Raw genomic sequence first — 21,399 nt, forward strand, 5'->3', positions numbered from 1 at the left:
GGTCATACTTTGAGAAGGCAAGATGGAAGGCACATTTTGGGAGCACGCTTAGCTCAAGGCCATGGCTAAGATGACAGGCAGGAGTGCCTCTGGGCGTGCTCAGCTTATCTCCTAAAATTGTAGCTAAAAATAAAGGAAAGGACATTTGGCAAGTGCATTCATATAGAAGTTTTCCTCTAAAGGGGCTTTCCTTGATTAGCAGCTAACATAAGCACTGGCCCCTTCTTGTCCCACGTAGGTGTGACTCGCTGGGCTCGGGGCCTGTTTCTGCTCCATGAGTTGAGGTAAAGATAACGGGTCCTCATTAGAGGCAGCAGTACCCCTAGTGCTGAAGCTGAAGCCCACCTTGAGGGTGCTGTGGAGACAGCATTTGAGCTCTATGGTCTCCTTTCCAGTACATGAGAAGTAAACATAAACCTTCACTTCCAGGTTGGTGTCACCAATGGCAATTTCAGTGGTCTTTAACCCTTAAGTATAACTAGCTTGGGTCACTAACCATCTGTAAGATATTCTTTGAGGGCAGACTCTAAAATACTTCTTTTATTTTCCCACAGGGATATTTGTTATCCATCTATGCATCCATGCATACATCCACCTGTCCATCCACCCAGGCATCCATGCATACATCCATTCTTCCATACTTCCATCCATTCATGATGCATATATGTATGCAGCCATGAATCCATGTCTCATCTATCTATGCATGCACCCAGCCAGCCAGCCAGTCAGCATTCATTCACTGCCTAGTAGAAAGCTACTTTAAGAAATATCCATAGTGTGGGCCAGGCACTAGATTAGGCATTAGAAAGACATGGTGAGCAAAAGTCAACCTGGTCATTGCCTTTATGGAAGCTTAGTGTCTAATTGCAGATAAACATTCATCAGAGAATCACAAGTCAAGGTAAGGTTGTGGCTGTGATATAAGTGAAGAAGTTTATGTCCGTCTAACTAGAAGTCTTCCCCTAGTTGGGAGGGGAAGGAAGATCTCTTGGAGGAAGCCAACATTGGGCTGAGATTTAAATTAGCAGGGAAGGAGAAGGGCCTTCAGGGCCCTTGGAATAGCTCTGGGTGGACCGAGAATGAAAGTACAGGGACTATGGGAACTGGAGGCTGTTGGGGCAGGGACTAGAAGAGAAAGGTGGGTGTGTGGGTAAGAGATTTGGGTTTCCTGGGACTGGACCGTGTGGGAACTGGTTGTAGGCCCCTTAAAGAGTTTGATCTTTAGCCCAGAACAGTGAAGACCCAGTCAAGACCTTTACGCAGGGAGTGAGGACTCAAGCTGTTGGTTAGAGATCAGATTGGTTTGGGTGGAGATCAGATTGGGGGCTACAGCATGGCCTCAGGAAGACCCACTCACCCAGGTGAGCCCAGGCCCTTGAGGAGGCTGGGGAGGTGGAGACACGGAGGTCAATCACAAGGACTCGTGTATCTGTGGATAGAGGTGGGAGGGGTAATGCCTGGGTGGAAGTCATAGTTTGCTTTTGGGGATTTGTTGCTAGTAAGTGTCAGGCTTGTGGCAAATATCTGACGGTTTGCTATTTCTGCATTCCCGCCAGGACCACTCTTTTATTCTGTCTCCCCTCTATAGCGTCCATGCCCCACCCACATGGTTTCCTGTCTCTACTCCACATGCCCTGTGCACCTGGCAGGTTCCTACATACGCTTTACATCTTCAAGAAGTTTTCTCCTGAAAGTGCTTTCTCCTGTCCCAGTCCTTTCTATATGCCACTGTCATTTTGCACACTGCTGGCATTGTTGAAACTGTTTCCCACTACCAGAAGTCACTCAGGACCTGGTACTTGCTAGGCAAAGACTCTATAACATAAGCTCCTAGCTCCCCTTTTCTGCATTTAAATGGATTTTCAGATAGGTTGTTGCACTTTTGCCTGGGCAAGCCTTGGAATGTGATCCTCCTATTTCCACCTCCCAAGTAGCTGGGATTACAGGTGTGCCCCACCACACATGGCTTTTTTACTTCATTATTTCAAATTCTTGGCCTGTTTGCCACATAAAAGACTGAGTGGATATATAAGAAAATGGATGAATGGGGCTGGGAAGCTGGCTCAGTGGTAGAGCGCTTGCCTTGCATGCTTGAGGCCCTGGGTTCGATTCCTCAGCACCACATAAGCAGGGAAAAAAAGCCAGAAGTGGCGTTGTGGCTCAAGTGGTAGAGCACTAGCCTTGAGCTGAAGAGCTGAGGGACAGCACCCAGGCCCAGAGTTCAGGCCCCACAAAGACTGGACACAAAAAAAAAAAAAAAAGAAAAAGAAAAAGAAAATGGATGAATCAATGCATTAATGAGAGTTTCTTTAGTGAGAGGCAATGAGAGGCACTGCAGTAAACCAGGGGTACTTGCCCTGTGGTCCTATTTTTGTTCTTGACAAGCTACCATACAAATCCAGTTTCTTTATGACTCATCCATTACCTATAGGATAGCATCTAGACTGCAAAAATCTTGGCAATATATAATGGAATCTAGACTTTCCAATATTAGAGATAATTAGCACTTTAATACTGCTTGACATAGACACAAAGAAATATGAAAACAGGATTCATTCAGGAGTGAAAAGATCCGTAATTGAGACAAGCTTTATAAATCACACAGATTTGGAACTAGCAGTCAATAATTGGATTTTATTTATTTATTTCCATAGTGTTGGAGACCAAAACCAAGGGCCTCATGCGTGATAGGCAAGTACTCAACCAATGAGCCATGCATCAAGGTGCTTAACACAGTTGCTCTTGCTAAGGGATACTGAGTCCTTCCTTGGGCCCGTGAATTATCTGAGGGCAGGAAAGCTTGGCCTCCCAGCCTCCACTTGCTACCTCTGTCCATTTCTCTGAGCCAGGCTCTCCTGCAGTCACTTTTCAGCCATCTTAGACTCTAGGAAGACCCTTGCCACCTGCCAGGCATTGGAAATTCTTACTGTAACAAGGCCTGTTCTGAGACAGTGAGCTACCAGAGCACCTGTGTTTGCTCTCAGCCTCCTCCGCCCCCTGAACACACCCATGACTGGAACCATTTAATAATTATGCAAACCTCTCTTCCCCTGCCCTAGTTCTTTGTCTATTTAAACTCTATAGCTCATGTCTGTACCCAGAAGATGAACTGAAGTTCATCTTCCTTATATTCCTCGAGTTGCCTAGTAAACTTCCTTTTCTGCCCTTCCTTATAATTTGACTTTTTACTTGTAGTGTTGGGCAAGTGACTGGACCTGACCTAGGAAACCCAGATGTATGAGTCTAGGGCTTAAAATATCCAGTTTCAGCTGGGTGCCAGTGGCTCATGCCTATAATCCTAGCTAGTCAGGAGGCTGAGATCTCAGAATCACATTTTGAAGCCAGCTTGAGCAGGAAAGTTTGTGAGATTCCTATCTCTATCAAACTATTAAAAAAAAAAAAAAATCAGGAAGTAGACCAGTGGCTCATGTGATAGACGCTAGCCTTGAGCAAAAAGAAGCTCAGGGTGTTCTGGCCCTGAGTTCAAGCCCAGGACTGACTAACAATAGGGTCTGGGAAAGTGGCTCAGTGGTAGAGTGCTTGCCCTGCATGCATGAGGCCCTGGGTTCGATTGTTCAGCACCACATAAGCAGAAAAAGCCGGAAGTGGCACAGTGGCTCAAGTGGTAAAGCACTAACCTTGAGCTGAAGAACTGAGGGACAGCACCCAGGCCCAGAGTTCAGGCCCCATGACCAGCAAAAAAACAACAACAACAACAACAAAAAAACAATAGCCCAACAATCAAGAATTTAAAGGGACTTTATAACCATGCTCAAAATGTAAAAGACAGGATGTTCACAATGAATGAAAAGATAGGCAAAAGAACCAATAAACCTGAAATGAAAATTCTAGAAGTGAAAATACAATATCTGTAATAAAAAAAATCACTTAATGGTTCATTCAATAGCAGATTCTAGGTAAGAGAAGAGTCAGAGAAATTGAAGATCTGTTAATCCAAATTATTCAACTGAAAAGCCACTAAAAAAAGTGGGTATTCTTGCTAATGGCTCATTCCTGTAATCCCAGCTATATAGGAGGTTGAAATCTGAGGATTGCAGTTCAAAGCCGGCATAGACAGGAAAGTCCATGAGACTCTTATCTCCAGCTAACCGCCCAAAAGCTGGAAGTGGAGGTATGGTTCAAGTGGTAGAGACAGTGCCCAAGCCCTGGATTCAAAGTCCAGTTTATAATGTGGCATAATGGTCTTTATATGTGTCTGTGCCAGTCCTGGGACTTGAACTCAGGGCCTGAGCACTGTTCCTGAGTATTTTTGCTCAAGGCTAGTGCTTTTTCATTTGAATATATCTCTACTTCCAGCTTTTTTGTGGTTAATTAGAAATAAGAGTCTCTCAGACTTTCCTGCCCAGGCTGGCTTCAAACATGATCATCAGCCTTCTGGGTAGTTAGGATTACAGGCATGAGCCACCAACATAGTTTTGGAATAGTTTTGTTTTTTTTTGGGGTCTGGCCGTGGGGCCTGAACTCTGAGCCTGGGCGCTGTCCCTCAGCTCTCCAGCTCAAGGCTAGCGCTCTACCACTTGAGCCACAGTGCCACTTCCAGCTTTTTTCTTTTTGCTTATGTGGTGCTGAGGAATCGAACCCAGGGCCTCAGGCATGCAAGGCAAGTGCTCTACCACTGAGCCACCTTCCCAGCCCCAGTTTTGAAATAGTTTTGCATGTGATTTATACATGCCCTCCTACATACCTTAAAACATCTCTGAGCTAGGCACCAGTGGCTACTCAGGAGGCTGAGATCTGAGGATCATGGTTCAAAACTAGCCTGGGCAGGAAAGTCCGTGAGACTTTTATCTCCAATAAACCACTAGAAAACCGGAAGTGGCGCTGTGACTCAAGAGGTAGAGTGCTTGTTTTGAGCTGAAGAGCTGAGGGATAGCGTCTAAGCCCGAAGTTCAAGCCCTACAACCGACAAGACAAAACAAAACAAAAAAAACCTCTGAATTAATTATAATAATGCAGTATAAATGCTGAATAATTGTTATCATTTGGAAACAATGAGCAGAAAAAATGTCCATATTCCATATAGACACAATACCCCCCAGGCCCCCTGCCACTTTCATTTGGTGGTGAATATGGAGGGCTGACTACATTCTTTTGTTAGCTGCCTGGGCTTGTAGAAACTACAGCCTTGTGTGGCCTTTCTTCTCACCACTGTGTGCGAATGTGCTGTATGGGCCTTGTCCTGTCCCTTCCAGGAAGAGGGGCATCTGCCGCCCACCTGTGAGACCACTGCTCCCATGGCCTGGTCCAGCCTCTCTGCCCTCCACTGTGTCCTGCTGGTCGCTGGGCCATTCCCCACTCATCCTTTACATGCCAGTCCTCACATCCCTCCTCTGGACTCTTTCCAGACCCTACTTCTGCTCTGAGAAGTTGCTTGTGCCCCCCACCTCGGCCTCTAAAATATCCGATGTGTATTTCTGTCATTTCTATTACTTTGGAATGTCTGGTCTGTGGGCGCCTTCATCTTTTTATCTGCAGTGCTTGGCTCAAAGTAGTTTCTCAATACATGTTTGTCCAACAAATAGATAAATAATCAGCTTAATGAGCACCAGGGAGACTGTTTCCCAGTAAATGCTTGCTTTGGCATTCCTATGAATGGCTAGATTTATTTTTCAATTCAAACTGAAGACCCTGTTTTTTTAAGATTTAAAGGCAGGGTTTTCTCAGTGAAGGTAGGCAGCGCAGCACGCCTATGTGCACAGGTAGGTGAAACTGAGAAGTTGCCATTGGGCCACATTAAGAGGCCAAATATCTGCACCTACACGTTTGTGTAATTGAAACTCAACTCATATCAATGGCGCATGTGTCGCCGAGCCCCTCCTAGTCTAAGAGCAGCGGAAGTGTGTGCAGGAACCTGTTTGGTTTGGTTCTGGCCAGGCTTTGGGTCTCAATGAAGAAATCATCGCTTCATTCTGCATGGTCACTCTGTCAGATACCTGGCTTGCCTCACCAGCCTGGAGCACAAAAAAAAAGTCTATCCCAGATAGACTAGAGAGGACTTTGCCGTAACATGATATTGAGCTCTCTGATAAAACCCAATATTACGCTTGAATTACACTTGAATGCTTAGCAAAAGAAGAACATTGTTCAGAGATGCTGAACCCGGGCTGGGCGGATCCCTTTCTCTTGGACGGATCTCCTCCAGCCTAGGAGCTGGCCGGGTGGCTGGCTAGGCCTGGTGGGCTCTGGGGGCTGAGAATTGTCTTTATAAACTGAAGGGTAATCCTCTCCTCAACAGCAGGAGGGGAGGCAGCCCAGCCAGACTTTTCAACCCTGCTGATTATATGATCCTTTCTCTCCCCAGGAAGGCTAATGAGACGGAAAGAGAGAGAGGGCTAATGAAAATGTCACCACCACACGGCCCACTTGTTTATTTATTTATTTACTTACTTATTTAGTGGTATAGCTTTCATTCTGGGGGGGGGGGGGGAGGAAGAGAGAAAGAGAGGTGTTACCAAAAATTTATTAGAAGCCTCTTCCTTGCTTTGCAAAGAATGAACCACTAGTAGGCATATTGCTAGTGGCCTGAAATTTTATCTCTGGTTGTCAATAATAATAGTTGTAAGAATTCTAGGTACCTGTGTGTTTATTATGTCAGTACTAGGGCTTGAATTCAGGGACTTGGATTCTCACATGGCTTTTTTATTCAAGGCTGGCATTCTGCCACTTGAGTACTCCTCCAGTTCTGTGTGTGTGTGTGTGTGTGTGTGTGTGTGTGTGTGTGTGTGTGTGTGTGTGTGTGTGTGTGTGTGTGTGTGTGTGTGTGTGCGCGCGTGCGTGCGCGTGCTGGTCCTCAGGGCCTGGGTACTGACCCTGAGCTTTTGTTGTCAGTGCTAGTGCTCTACCACTTGAGCTACAGCTCTGCTTCCAGCTTTATTTTTCTAGTTAATTGGAGATTAGAGTCTTTCAGATTTGTCTACCCAGGCAGGCTTCAAACCATGATCCTCAGATATCAGCCACCTAAGTAGTTAGGATTACAGATATGAGGTACCCATGCCCGGCTTCTAATCTATACGTCCTGAATTATATCTCCTTTATTCTTTAACCTTATGGTATAGCTTTTTAGATCATGACTCAGGGAGAAATGAGTAATGTCACAATCACCATCATCATCATCAACGTCAATAACATTATCATCACCATTAGTATGAATATCATCAAAATGTCGTCAATGGTGGCTCACGCATGTGATCCTAGATACTCAGGAGGCTGAGATCTGAAGATCATGGTTCAAAGCCAGCCCTGGTACAAAAGTCTCTGTGAGTCTCTTTTCTCCATTTAACCATTCAAAAATCAGTAGTGAAGCTGTAGCTTGAAGTGGTAGAGCACTAGCTTTGAGCAAAAGAACTCAAGGACAGTGCCCAGGTCCTGAGTTCAAGCCCCAGGACCAACAAAAATAAACCTATCATCATCATTATCATCATTGTTAATATCAATACATCACTGTCATCATCCACATTATCAAATCACCATTACCATCATCATCAATATCAACATCACCAACACACCATCATCGATAGCATGTTGCTAGAGTTAATTGCATCAATATAACATCATCGTTCCTGTCATCAGTGTCAGTATCCCCGTCTCCAGCACCATCGATATCATCATCATCATCCAATACATCACTAGAATTAATGCTCACTGTGAGACATCATCATCAATGTCAGATTCCAGCGCCAATAGCATCCTCTTCATCAATGCCACCATCATCCTAAGCAGTGGCAGGAGCAGCAAGAAGGAGTTCACGTTGGCTGGGCCCTTTGTGTGTGTCAGACAAGAGTTTTACCTGCATCCCCTGCTTGTATTCTTCCAATAGCCCTACAAGAGTAGTTCCAACTGTTGTCCCCAACTCACAGTTAGGGAAACCAAGACTCAGAGAGGCTTAGAAACTGGTCGAAGTCACACAGCTTGGGAATGATAGAACCCAGATCCCCTCCCACCCATCTACTTGTTCACTTGTTCAATAACTTGTCCCATGTCATCAGCCAGCTACTGAGGCCTGGTGCCCACCTAACTCACATGTGAAGATTCCCTGCACACTTGACTACTGTCATTAGAGAAGGGGGAAGCAGAGATGCAGAGAGGCGAGGAAGATCTCATCGCTGAGGAAGAGCTAGGGGTGTCACTTAGTGGTAGGGCGCTTGCCTTGGATGGGGGGACACCCAGGGTTCCAGCCCCAGCTCCAAAAACACCCAAAAAGCTTACCATCTGAAGATGGCAGAGTGGGGCTAGAGCCTGGGTCTTGACCCTGAGGATCTGTGGGCTCTCTTCTCCATAATGCCATGGAGACTTAGCATTCTTTCGTAAATATACCCCATATGTGGCACTTTCTGACGCAACTTGTATAGCCCTAACTGTATGACAGTCGTGGAACTAAAAGGCTTGCTTGAGAAAAATCACCATTTCTGGCCAGATGCTCATACCTAGCTACTCAGGAGGCTGAGATCTGAGGATCATGGTTCAGAGCCAACCTGGGCAGGAAAGTCTGTGAGGCTCTTATCTCCAATTAACCACCAAAAATCTGGAAGTAGAATTGTGGCTCAAGAGTGCCAGCCTTGATTAAAAAAAAAGAGCTAAGGGACAACACTCAAGCATCAGTACCAGACCAAAAGGAACAACAACAGAACCATACCATTTCCATCACCAGGGCTGGCTCTCCTGGCTCCTTCCCCCTTCCTCTCTGCATCCAAAGGACACGATGCCAGGGTTGGCTGGGTGCCCACCCCTACCTCTGTTTTCAAAGTGAATTGTCAGAAGACAGACCCCACATGGGTGTCATTTGCATAGCATTTCTCGGGAGCCGGGGCTGTGGGCCAGATATTTTCACGCAATTCTGCTCATTATTTACGCAGACAAGGAGATATTTCAGTTAAAACTGCGCTCAGCTTGAGTGACAAGGTATCTTTCCACAGTGCGAGGTTCGGGGAAGGAAGTTGACAGCTTTTTATGTACAGCTACGATTCCACTGAAATATAACGTGTTTTTATTTTGAAACTACAAGATGACCTATTTATTAGCTGTGATTCGAGCTGAGTTTACATGCTCAGAACACAAAGGGAGAACAGCAGCCTGAGCGTCTTTTTATTGGGGGTGTGTGCACAGACTCCCCATCTCCCTCCTCCCAGCACACACTGGAAAACATTGAAAAGTGAGTGTTGCCGATTGGCGTGGACTTGTTTTCCTTGAAATGTCAGCCTGCCTCAGAATCACGGGGAAAAGTTGCCAATTACCTTAATCATTTTCCTCTGAGTGCCAGCAAGGATGCACTGGAGCTGCCTCTGTGAGGAAGGGAGAGCAGGGACATGGGGAGCCACACACAGCTGGGGTTCAAACACTCAAATACACAAAACTGCAGGGATATTTTTTTCCTCGGACTTGAACTCAGGGCTTGGGTGTTCTTCCTGAACTTTCTCCCTCAAGGCCAGTGCTCTGTCACTTGAGCCCATTTCCAGCTGTTTGTGGTTAATTGGAGATAAGTCCCATGTGTTTCTTGGTCTAGGCTGGCTTTCAACTGCAGTCCTTAGATCTGAACCTCCTGAGCAGCTAGGATTATAGGCGTGAGCCATTGGTACCTGGCCTGCTTTTTATCTTAAAGCAGGGGTTGGGGTCGGGTGCCTCGTCCTCCAAGCGTGGCTGGTAGACACGTGACGTGAGCCTCCTGACTTCTTCTAGAAATGCAAACTCTCAACCCTTGCCTCAGATCTAACCAGCTCCCAAGTATCCAAGTGTGAGATGCGCTAGACTGGCCCAGATGACCCTCCACCTGCCCATCTTATGGGAAGCTCACTTACTGGTTGTTATTTAATCATTTAGTACCTTTTATGTCCCAGGAGCCAACTTAGGTCCTAGAAATACAAGGAGGAGAGAGGGGGAAGAGGATAAAGAGAAGGAGGAGGAGGGTGAGAAGAAAAAAAGAGGAGGAGAAGGAAGCAGAAGAAGAAGAGGAGGAGGAGGAGGAGGAAGACGATGATGACGATGAAGGACGACAGTAGTTGTGAGCTTTTGGATTGTGACTTTTTGCCAAGTATCATGTTTTCCAGGTTCCGCTGCATTACAGCATGTATCAATATTCCACCCTATTTTACTTACCAAGTTATATTCCACTACTACACAGAAATAACATCATTCATTTGTTGATGGACATCGACTCTCATTAAAAACAACACATTTGCTGGGCGCTGGTGGCTTACGCCTGTAATCCTAGCTCCTCAGGAGGCTGAGATCTGAGGATCATGGTTTGAAGCCAGCCTGTGCAGGAAAGTCCATGAGACTCTTATCTCCAATTAACCACCAGAAAACTGGAAGTGGCGCTGTGGCTCAAAGTGATAGGGTGCTAACTACGAGCAAAAATAAGCTCAGGGACAGTGCCCAGGCCATGAGTTCAAGCCTATGACCGACAAAAAACAAAACCAAAACAAAATATTCTTGAATTTAAAATAGGCCGGTGTCTCTCTTATGTAAAATAGACAGTCTTGACAAGCTGATCCTTCACCAGTGTGGATTTTTACATTGTCAAAGCATCAGTCATTGAGATCTGTGTATGTGGCAGTTTTCTAGCGTGTTCACCAATACATATAAGCGTGCTTTCTGAAGGGTAGCATGGTCTATAAGGCTTGGACCAGAGTGTTACCTTGAGTGTAGGTCTCCACTCACATTCACAAACTTTCCAGAGCACACATCTGAAGAGTGGTTGTTGGCACTTGAGAATCACTTGCTTGTTTGGAGTTGCAAAGGGTACATTTTGAACACACACCACTATGTAACATCCATAGCAGTTCTGGACCCTTTCATTGATCAACGATTAAATTCATTCAATGGCCATCTGTGTGTGTGTGTGTGTGTGTGTGTGTGTGAGAGAGAGAGAGAGAGAGAGAGAGAGAGAGAGAGAGAAAACATGCATGTGCCAGTACTAGAACTCAAACTTAGGGGGTCTGACTTTTATTCAAGACTATCACTCTACCACTTGAGCTCTATTGGAGGTAAGAGTCTCACAGATTTTCCTGCCCAAGCTGGCTTAGAATCGAGATCTTCAGATCTCAGCCTCCTGAGTAGTTAGGATTACAGGGGTGAGCCACCAGCACCTGGCTCAGCAGCCATTTATTGAGGATTAATCCTGGAGATCCTGGAGAGGTGACAGTGGCCTCCGCCTTGGCCTTGAGGTCAGATGCTCTCCAGGGATGAGAGCTGAGCACCCCCACTTCTTCCCTCGCTGGGTTCTGAGCACCCCCTTTCCTTTCCCCTTCCCCACAGAGCAGGACCTTGCCACTGGGAGAAGAAGCAGCTTGCCGCGGGAAGCTGTGGGCACTCGCAGGTGCAACGGAAGGACATATTTGTGAGGATGAGCGTCCCAGCCAAGCAAACCTAGAGCCACCTGCAGTATTGCCAGGGAGACAAATGCCACATCTGGAAAGATATCTGCGTAAGCCACAGCTTGTCATTTGGGCAGGAAGTACTCTCTCTCCTTGGAGAATCTGCCTAATGATGGGCTGGAGGCATGCCAGGGAAGAGGAACGAGAGAAGCACAGCAGCACAGGCTCTGAACACATCCACACTGCTCTATGTCTGTGGAGTGCACTCTATTTCCACCTTTCTGCAGGCCTGGAGCAGCAGGGTCTGATTGGAGAGGGAGGCCCAGGCGAGGCTGGGAGGCTGATCCCGGCTCAGGGTGAGGTGGGCCCTCAGGGGCTGAGCAGAGATGGCCTGGAATCCTGCAGCATTCGCCTCCATTGTGAAGGGTAACGCAAACCATTTAGAAAGTGCTAACTTTCCCAATTATTTTTTTTTTACAACGATTGCACTAAGTTATACTTGACATAAGAATTGCCATTTTAAAATGGGCTCTGGTAGTTTGTGCCTATAATCTTAGGTACTTGGCAATCTGAGGATCATTTTTCAAAGCCAGCCCAGGTAGGAAAAGTCTGTGCCACTCTTACCTCCAATTAACCACCAAAATGCCAGAAGTAGAGCTTTGCTTCCAGTATAAGAATGCCAGCCTTTAGCAAAAAAGCTAACGGACAATACTCAGGCTCTTGGTTCAAGCCCCAGTACTGGCATGTGCACAGACAGACAGACACATGTCTGCGCACATACACAAACACAAATTGTCATCTTACTAAACATGGTGGTACACTCTTGTATTCCTAGCACTTAGAAAGCGGAGACAGGAAAATTTAAGAGTTCAAGGCCAGCCTGGGTTGAGAGCCTATCTCAAAAAAGAAAAATCATCACTGAGCTAATATCTATTTTTCAGTGTATAGTTCAGTGGACAGCCATAACTGCCACAGATCTCTCAAACTTCTTTTTTTTCTGTTTTTTGGTTTTGTGCTGGTCTTTGTAGGAGGGACCTTGTGTAGTCAAATTCCTAGACACAGGAAGCAGACTGAGGACTGCCCAGGACTGGAGAGAGGGAATGGGCTGGTAGCATAGGAAGGCAAGTGCACTTTTTTTCTAGATAAAGTTCAAGAATCCTTTGTCTTTTGGGGTCTGGCTTATTTCACCCATCAGCGTCCTCTGGGATCAGCCAGATTGCCATGTGGCCAGAACTTCACTTCTGGTGGCAGCTGGGTGGTGCTGATGGCCATTGATGGACACCGATCACTTCTGCCTTTTGGCTATTATGTATGAGTGAACAGTTTCCTGACTTTTGAAACAAAACTGAACATCTCACTAGTCTTGTGGAGGAGCTGGATGCAATCCCGAGTCTGACTTTGTCCACGGTCCACTCTACGCCATTGACTCAGTATTTTCCTGAAAAAAAAAAAAAAACCCCACAAAAAACCCGGCCAGGCGCTGATGGCTCACACCTGTCATCCTAGCTACTAAGGAGGCTGAGATCTGAGGATCTCGGTTCAAAGCCAGCCCGGGCAGATAAGTCCGTGAGACTCTTGTCTCCAGTAAACCACTAGAAAACCGGAAATGGTGCTGTGGCTCAAGCGGTAGAGTGCTTACCTTGAGCTTAAGAGCACAGGAACAGTGCCCAAGCCCAGAATTCAAGCCCCATGACCAACCAAAACAAAAAACACAAAACCCTCATGCGGGTGTCTGTGGTTCATGCCTGTAATCTTACCTACTCGGGAGGCTGAGAGCTAAGGATCACTGTTTAAAGCCAGCCTAAGCAGCAACGTCTGTGAGACTCTTATCTCCAATTGACTATCAAAAAGCTGGAAATGGCACTGTGGCTCAGGTGGTAGAGTGCCAGCCTTGAGTAAAAAAGCTTAGAGGCAGTGCCTAGGCCCTGAGTTCAAGCCCCAGGACAGGAACAACAACAACAACAACAAAAACTCCTAAGTGCTCCTGGGTGGTGACATAGCCAAAGGTATCAGGCCTCAAAACCTGTCAGCCCTCCGACCTTTCAAGGAGGGGAATGCAGAGAGTAAACAAGGTGAAATTAACCCATCATTTAAAAATTTTTAGAGTCAGGCGCTCACACCTGTAATCCTAGCTACGTAGGAGGCTGAGATCTGAGGATTGTGGTTCAAAGCCAGCCCAGGCAGGAAAGTCCATGAGACTTTATTATTTATTTATTTATTTGGGTCCGGTCGTGGGGCCTGAACTCTAGGCCTGGGCGCTGTCCCTCAGCTCCTCAGCTCAAGGCTAGCGCTCTACCACTTGAGCCACAGTGCCACTTCCGGCTTTTTTTCTTTTTGCTTATGTGGTGCTGAGGAATCGAACCCAGGGCCTCAGGCATGCAAGGCAAGCGCTCTACCACTGAACCACCTTCCCAGACCCCGTCCATGAGACTCTTATCTCCAATAAACCACTCACAAAACTGGTGCTGTGGCTCAAGTGGTAGAACGCTAGCCTACCACTTGACAAAAAATTAGGGACTCTCTACAAAGGAGAAAAGCACCATCTTGGGTTCATTTCAGTTTCCTTTCAAGCCTAACAAATAATTGAAAGCAAGATCTCTGTAGAAGCATTAAATAGGGGTCCATCTGAGTGGTGTGTGCGAGACTCAGTCCCCAGTCTGTGGCATGTGGGTGCCAGCCATGAGCAGGTGGCTCTCCCTGTGGGTGTCCCCATACACAGAGCCTTGCAGAGGTGGCTCAGTTCTGTACTGATTGGCACATCATTGCCCCAGAATGTGTCTACAGTTTTTTTTTTTTGGTTGGTGTTTGGGCTTGAACTCTGGGCCTGGGCGCTGTCCCTGAGCTCTTCAGCTCAAGGCTAGTGCTCTACCACTTGAGCCACAGCGCCACTTCCAGTTTTCTAGTAGTTTATTGGAGATAAGAGTCTCATGGACTTTCCTACCCAGGCTGGCTTTGAACCATGATCCTCAGATCTCAGCCTCCTGAGTAGCTAGGATGACAGGTGTGAGCTACCGGTGTCCAACTCCACAATTTTTGAGTCTACACTCAGCCACCAACTGCAGAGAATGTGGGAATGGGGTGGCGTGGAGGGGGCAGAGGGAGGGTGCTTCCAACATTGAGCGCAGCACACAGGAGCGGATTTCTACAAAGCTAAAAGGTAGAACATTTCAGAAAACTGGGCTGATTAAAGGACCACCCTGCTACTTGCTCTCTGTACTCAGCCGCAGAATATTCCCTCGTAAAACCACCCACCATTCAAAGGACGGCCTACTTCCGAGCACATTTGCTCAGCACTGTTATTGTTTGTTTTAAAGCAAGCCGCGGGCATGTGCAGTAGGTGCTGCAGGGAGGCGGCCACCTTGATGCGGTGGGAGACACTGTCAGACGCTTTGGTTGGGAGTGTGGCTTAATTAGAAGGCAATCCAGAGGTCCCGGCGTGTGTAAGGTAGTTGCTGTCTCCTGGGCTGAGGTCTAATTTAGTTTCTTTGGTTGAATTCAGAAACGGAGAGAAGGGAAATAACTCAGGCTGTGTGGATGGAGAATGCACGTGCACGTGTGTGTGTGTGTGTGTGTGTGTGTGTCTGTACACAACACAACTCAGATTGCAGCTCCAGATAGAATAGGAAACAGGATGACTCCCAAATTAAGAGTCAATAAAACTCTCTCTCTCTCTCTCTCTCTCTCTCTCTCTCTCTCTCTCTCTCTCTCTCTCTCTCTCTCTCTCTCATGCTTGGCATCAGGCAGTATAATGCCATTTGATTCAATCCGCCCTAATTTGACATGCAGCCCACTCCTGTCAGATACCCCAGCAGCTCTTTTTTTTTTTTTTTTTCACCTCTCTAGGCACCTGATTTGTTATTAATTTGTCCGTGCTGGGGCTCAAACCCAGAGCCATGTACATGCTAGGTGGGTGCTTTACCACTTGAGCCACACCCCAACCAGCCTCTGCTTCTTTGTGGCGCTGGGGTAGTGGCACACACCTCCTGGGGTTGTTGTGAAGGTTGAATGAGGACGTGTAAGACAATACTTGGCACAGTGCTCGAGACTTGCGAACTCCAGCCTTGTAATGAAGAGTTGGGAGGCAGAGGCACTCCAGGAGTCAGGCTCGCATGGCCAATGGCGAGGTCCAGCAGTCCTCACCGCGATGGGGCTGCCCAGGAGTGGGAAGTCAGAGAAAGTTGCTTTTGTTCTTTATTTTTAAAAGACTGGGGCTAAGAGTATGGCTTAGTGGTAGAGTGCTTACCTAGCATGGGAGTGGGGAAGCAGGAAAAGCAGGCTGGACATAGGCCTAGATGGTTAGTAATGAAAACAGGCACTGTAGCTGACTCCTGTGTACAGGCATGAGGCTTCCTGTTAATCCTTTTACCAGGCCAGGAGGCACATCTGATCCCTAACAAGCTACACATGAATAACCAGGAGCCAGAGGGTGAGACTGAAATGGATTGTATAGACCAGGAGCCTAACCACTCCACCTCACTTCCCTGCTTGGAAATGAATCTTGTTTAGATTTTGTTGTCCAGAGGATGCTTTGAAAGACTTTAAATAGGAGCTGAGCACTGGTGGCTCATGCCTAGCTACTCAAGAGGCTGAGATCTGAGGATTCAAATCTAGACCAAGGAGGAAAGTCTGTGATACTCTTTATCTCCAATTAACCAGCAAAAAGCCAGAAGTAGAGCTGTGACTCAAGTAGTAAAGCACCAACCTTGAGTGAGAAAGCTATGGGACGGCGCTCAGCTCTGAGTTTAAGCTCCAATACTGCCAAAACAAATGAACAAAAATAAGTATTTTACAAGGTGAGGAAAAGAAATTGAGGTGCTGGTGGCACCACACCTTTATTTCTAGATACATAAGAGGCTGACATCGGAGGATTGTGGTTCAAAACTAGTCTGTGCAAAAAACATTCATGATGCCCCATCTCAATAGAAAAATTGGGGTGTTGGGAGCATGCCTGCCATTCCATCTGTAGTGAGCAATGTAATTAGGATTTGGGGCCAGGCTAGCCTGAAAAAAGAGAAAGACTATCAAAAATAACCAGAGTAGGAAGTGGCGCTGTAGCTCAAGTGGTAGAGTGCTCGCCTTGAGCTGAAGAGCTGACGGACAGCGCCCAGGCCCAGAGTTCAAGCCCCACGACCGACAAAAAAAAAAAAAAAATAACCAGAGTAATGCCAGATGTAAGTGGCATTATAGTCCTGCCATGAACTCAGGAGGCTGAGATCTGAGGAATGATATTAGATGCCAGCCCAAGCAGACAAAGCCTCAAGACTTTTTTTTTTTTAATCTCCAGTTATCCAGCAGAAAGCTGGAACTAGAGGCATTACTCAAGCAGTAGAGGACCAGCCATGGGCCAAAAAAAAAAAAAAGCTGAAAGAGAGTATGAGGCCCTGAGTTCAAGTCCCAGACTAAGTAGGGCAGAGCTGGGGAAAATGGATATTCCCCCCCCCCCCCCCCCCGCCCTTCAGGTTGGATTGAGCTCATGGGGAAGGAGACATGGCAGAGGGAGCTCTTCTGTAGTTCATCTCTGATGAAAGTTTCTCTGCCATGAATATGCGATGCCGTCTCCAGGGCCCTGCTCTGGGAACATACCAGGCTCTGTTCCGGTCACCGTGGAGCAGGCAGTGAATGAACAATCCAGAAGCCATGGGAGGGCTGGGTGAAGGAGGAGAAAGGCTAAAGTTGGATCTGGCCATAACTTTTTAGTTTTTTCTGGTTTGCCCCTAAGAGAACTGTTTCATACCACCAGCCCTGGATCCACTAGCCCTGGATCCCCACCAGCCCTGGATCTGCTAGCCCTGGATCCCTACCAGCCCTGGATCCGTTAGCCCTGAATCTACACCAGCACTGGATCCTCACCAGCCTGGATCCCCACCAGCATTGGGTTCCCACCAGCATTGGATCCCCAGCAACACTGGATCCCCACCAGCCCTGGATCCCCACCAACCCTGGATCTGCCACACTGGATCCGCCAAGCCTGGGCAGAAAAGTCTACAAGTTGGAAGAAGTTGGATGTGGTGGTGTACACTTGTCATCTCAGCTATGATGGGAAGCCTAAAATAGGTGAACTGTGGTCTGAGTACATGCCTGAGCAGGAAGCAAGACAGACCCTGTCTCAAAAATAACCAGCTGGGTACCAGTGGCTAACACCCATAATCCTAGGAGGCTGAGCTCTGAGGTTCATGGTTCAAAACCAGACCTAGCAGAAAAGGCCATGAGACTCTTTTTTTTTTTTTTCTTTTGTTAGTCATGGGGCTTGAACTCTGAGCCTGGGCGCTGTCCCTGCGCTCTTCAGCTCAAGGCGAGTGCTCTACCTCTTGAGCCACAGCGCCACTTCCAGTTTTCTAGTGGTTTATTGGAGATCAGAGTCTCACAGACTTTTTTGCCTGGGCTGGCTTTGAACCGTGATCCTCATATCTCAGCCTCCTGAGTAGCTAGGATTACAGGCGTGAGCCACCGGTGTCCAGCTCATGAGACTCTTATATCCAATAAAGTACCCAGAAAAAGCCATAAGTGGTACAGTGGCTCAAGTGGTAGAGCACTATAGCCTTGAGCAATCAGAGGCTTAGGGACAGCGCCCAGGCCCTGAGTTCAAGTCTAGGATCGGCAAAATACATACATACATACACATACATACACACACACATACATACATACATATATACATACATAACCAGTGCTAGAAGGAGATAAGAATATGACTCTGTGGTAAAGGACTTGCCTAGCAAGAACAAAGCCTTGAGTTCAAAACCCCATTACTAGTAAAGATTAGAGAGACAGAGTATAAGAGAGAGAGACAGAGATTCTTGCTGTGGTGCACTTGTGTATGAGATGGGGTCCCTGCCTGCCCTGTGTACAGTGCGCCCCGTTCCAAAAGGAGCCGGGCAGCCATGCACTTCAACAAAGAACACTTGGATGGGAAGGTGGACCAGAGCTTTCATGACCCTTTTGGCCTCTCACGTTCTTGGAGGCTGAGCCCAGTTCCTTTTCTAATAAGAAAACAGTCTGGAAGCACTTGGTGATGTTGTGTTAGCGCACAGTGTGCACTGGAGCCGCCTGGATGTTCTTCTGCCAGGCTTCGTGCCACGGAGCTGAAGGGATCTGGGCAGCTCTTGAGACCTTGGCCTGGCCCCGAATGCTTCCCGCACTTAACAGCTTTAAAAATATATGATTGTATTGTTATTATCAAGGAGTTATACAGAGTTACTATTTCATAGGTTGGGTAATGAGTACATTTCTTTTTTTGGCCAATGTCACCCCTTCCTTCGTTTTCCCCCAGTTTCTTCCTCCTGTTCCTGTCCTCCAGTTGCATAGTTCATTTTCCCCATAGTGTGTACTGAAGAGCATGATTGCATTTGTTCATCCTTCCTCCCTCCCTTTTTTAATTAAAATTAAGCACATGCTTGTAATCATAACTACGTGAGAGGCTGAGATCTGAGGATCATGGTTTGAAGCCAGCCCAGGCAATCAAATCCATGAGACTCTCTTCTCTAGTTAACCACTAGACAGCTGAAATACAGCTGTGGTTCAAGTGGTGGAGCACCAGCCTTGAGCAAAAAAACAAACAAACAAAAAACCCTCAAGGACAGTGCCTAGGTCCTGAGTTCAAGCCTCAGAACTAGCACATGTGCGCATGTGCTCTCTCTCTCTCTCTCTCTCTCCCCCTCTCTCTCACACACACACACACACACACACACACACACACACACACACACAAGGAAAAAGGAGAAAAAGGCAAAATGACACAAGAATATCTTCATAAGAGGGCTTTAACCTAGGCTCTGGTGCTTAGAGAACCAAGTAATAAACCCCAATTGTATGCCTTGCTGTTTATTTCTGTAGCCGATCCTGTTTCTGGGCAAAAAGTGAGAAAACCTGGATGATGCTGGGCGTTTCCTCCTTAATTATCGTTTGGTGTCTACTTCCAAGGATTCAAGAACAGTTGGCTGTTGTAATTTACAACACTTTCTTTTGGAATGTTGTCCCTCACTGATTCAGAGGAAGGAAGACGTTCGTTTCAATAGATTTGCATTTTATCAGCCTGCTTATTTGCACTCAAGCCTAATAATAATAAATTACAGTCCTAATAAGTAGGTTGTCCAGGAGGATGGTAGTGACACCCTAATAATTGATGTACGTACTTTGAAATTTAGGGGCATCATAATTTATTGGGGTTCTTTTTTTCCTATCCAATTTGAGGAAAGACATTTGTGTTTTGTAAGCAATAAACTCCGCTATTGTATTTCTTGGCCTAGCAGAGAAAAACATGATTTTTTTGGTGCCTATTTTCTAGTTATTACTACAGGATCTTGTAGCTGCTTTATGGGAAAGAGTTTATCAATATTTCAATTATAAACTCCAATTTTCAAGGGGTTTGTAATTCATCTTTTAAAAGTCAGAACAGGCTGTAGAGATACTGTAGGTACTTTCTACAACTTAGCCCACGTGTCTTCTCCTCTTCCAGCTTTTAGGGTTAAATTTGTTTTTTCTTCCCCATACAAAAAGTACTGGGGCTTTAACTCAGCACCTTGTACTCTTGCTTGACTTTTTTCCACTCAAAGCTGGTGCTCTACCACTTGAGCCATACTTCTACTTCTAGCTTTTTTGGCTGATTAATTATAAATAAGAGTCTCTTGTGTTTGTCTGCCCAGGCTGGCTTCAAACCGTGATCCTTAGATCTCTGTCTCCTAAGAAGCTAGGATTGCAGGCATGAGCCACCAGCGCATGGCTTGAAGCATCTTTTTTCAATTGATCTGTTCAGGTGTTGCTGGGGCTTCTGCCCGCCACAGAAAGGAATCAGTGCTGGGTTTTGTGTCTCTAGTTTTGTTCAACTGCAAATGTGTCTGGGAGAGACCACCCATAAACCTCATTTCTATCAACTGTGTGACTATTTGGTATGAACCCTTTTTGAAACATGACTGCATGGTGAGTCCTCTTCTAGAAGCATTCTTGGTTATGTGACCACCATGTTGACCGTTAAGAAAGTGACAGGCCAGGCAGCAGTGGCTCATACCTATAATCCTAGCTACTCAGGAGGCTGAGATCTGAGGATCATAGGTCAAAGCTAACCTGGGCAGGAAAGTCCTTGAGACTTTTATCTCCAATAAACTGCTCAGAAAAAGCCAGAAGTGGTGCTGTGGCCCAAATGGTAGAGTGCCAGCCTTGAACAAAAGAAGCTCAGGAACAGAGCCTAGGTCCAGAGTTCAATCCTCAGGACTGGCAAAAAAAAAAAAGTGGCAGATCACCAGGCACCAGTGGCTGCTCAGGCCTGTAATCCTAGCTACTCAGCCTTGTACAACTAATGTATGCTAATTAAAATTATTAAAACAAACAAAAAGGACTCTAGGACTAGGATGTGGTTCAAAGTGGCACAGGACTTGCCTAGCAAGTGGGATGCCCTGAGAAACAAATGGGGAGAGAGAGACAGAGACAGACAGACAGAGACAGAGAGCGAGAAGCCCCTGAGCCTCTTTCCCATTGGGAAAGCAAGAGAGGGCTGGACATAGTGCAGGTCGCCTCTCTCCCCAATAAGGTGAGGCTGTGGCTGTGTTCCGAAGCCCGGGACCCAGGTGAGATCCTGTCAGCCCAGATCCCACGCAGAGCCCCTAGTCACTGGCAGGAAGCCACAAAGGTGGAGAAGGAGGAGGGAGCATTAAAATTGAGATTTTGCTATTATTTCTCTCTGATAAAAGGGTGGCGAGGAAGAGCTGGATTGTGTCACTGCCTAGTTTTTCATTTGTGTTTTTGTTGCATGCCTCAATATCTTCCTCCAGCTGCTCGTGTTGTCTCTTCTTTTCTCCTTCCTTTGATCTATTCGTTTTCCCCAGAAATGGGGTTTATAAATCATTGTAATGCAGCCTGGGGAAAGATGGTACTTAGGGCAGGGAGAAATACATTGCTGCTAACAGCACCGGCAGGGAGAAAAACTCCCGCCTGGTTGCCGGGTTCCAGCGACAGGTTACTGATGGTATTTGCTTTTTATGTCTGCTCGCGTGCCATCGGGGCAGGGCCGGAGGGAGCGTTCCGAGTGCCACCCTTGTCATATTTCAAGTCTCCTCCAGCAGTAGAAAACAAACTG

General features: G+C 46.6%; 1 protein-coding gene across 1 annotated transcript in view; it reads left to right on the forward strand.

The window, feature by feature from the left end:
* The window catches only part of Cfap77 (cilia and flagella associated protein 77), a 118,771-nt gene that overhangs the window by 16,547 nt on the left and 80,825 nt on the right, over window positions 1–21,399 (forward strand). The window contains exons 3-4 of the mRNA XM_042681218.1: window positions 7,597–7,603; window positions 20,931–20,952. Of these exons, the coding sequence (XP_042537152.1) occupies window positions 7,597–7,603; window positions 20,931–20,952 (29 nt within the window). The remainder of the gene's footprint in view (window positions 1–7,596; window positions 7,604–20,930; window positions 20,953–21,399) is intronic.

Source organism: Dipodomys spectabilis, unplaced genomic scaffold (assembly GCF_019054845.1).
Source record: "Dipodomys spectabilis isolate Male_0828 unplaced genomic scaffold, ASM1905484v1 ptg000067l, whole genome shotgun sequence".
NCBI lineage: Eukaryota > Metazoa > Chordata > Mammalia > Rodentia > Heteromyidae > Dipodomys > Dipodomys spectabilis.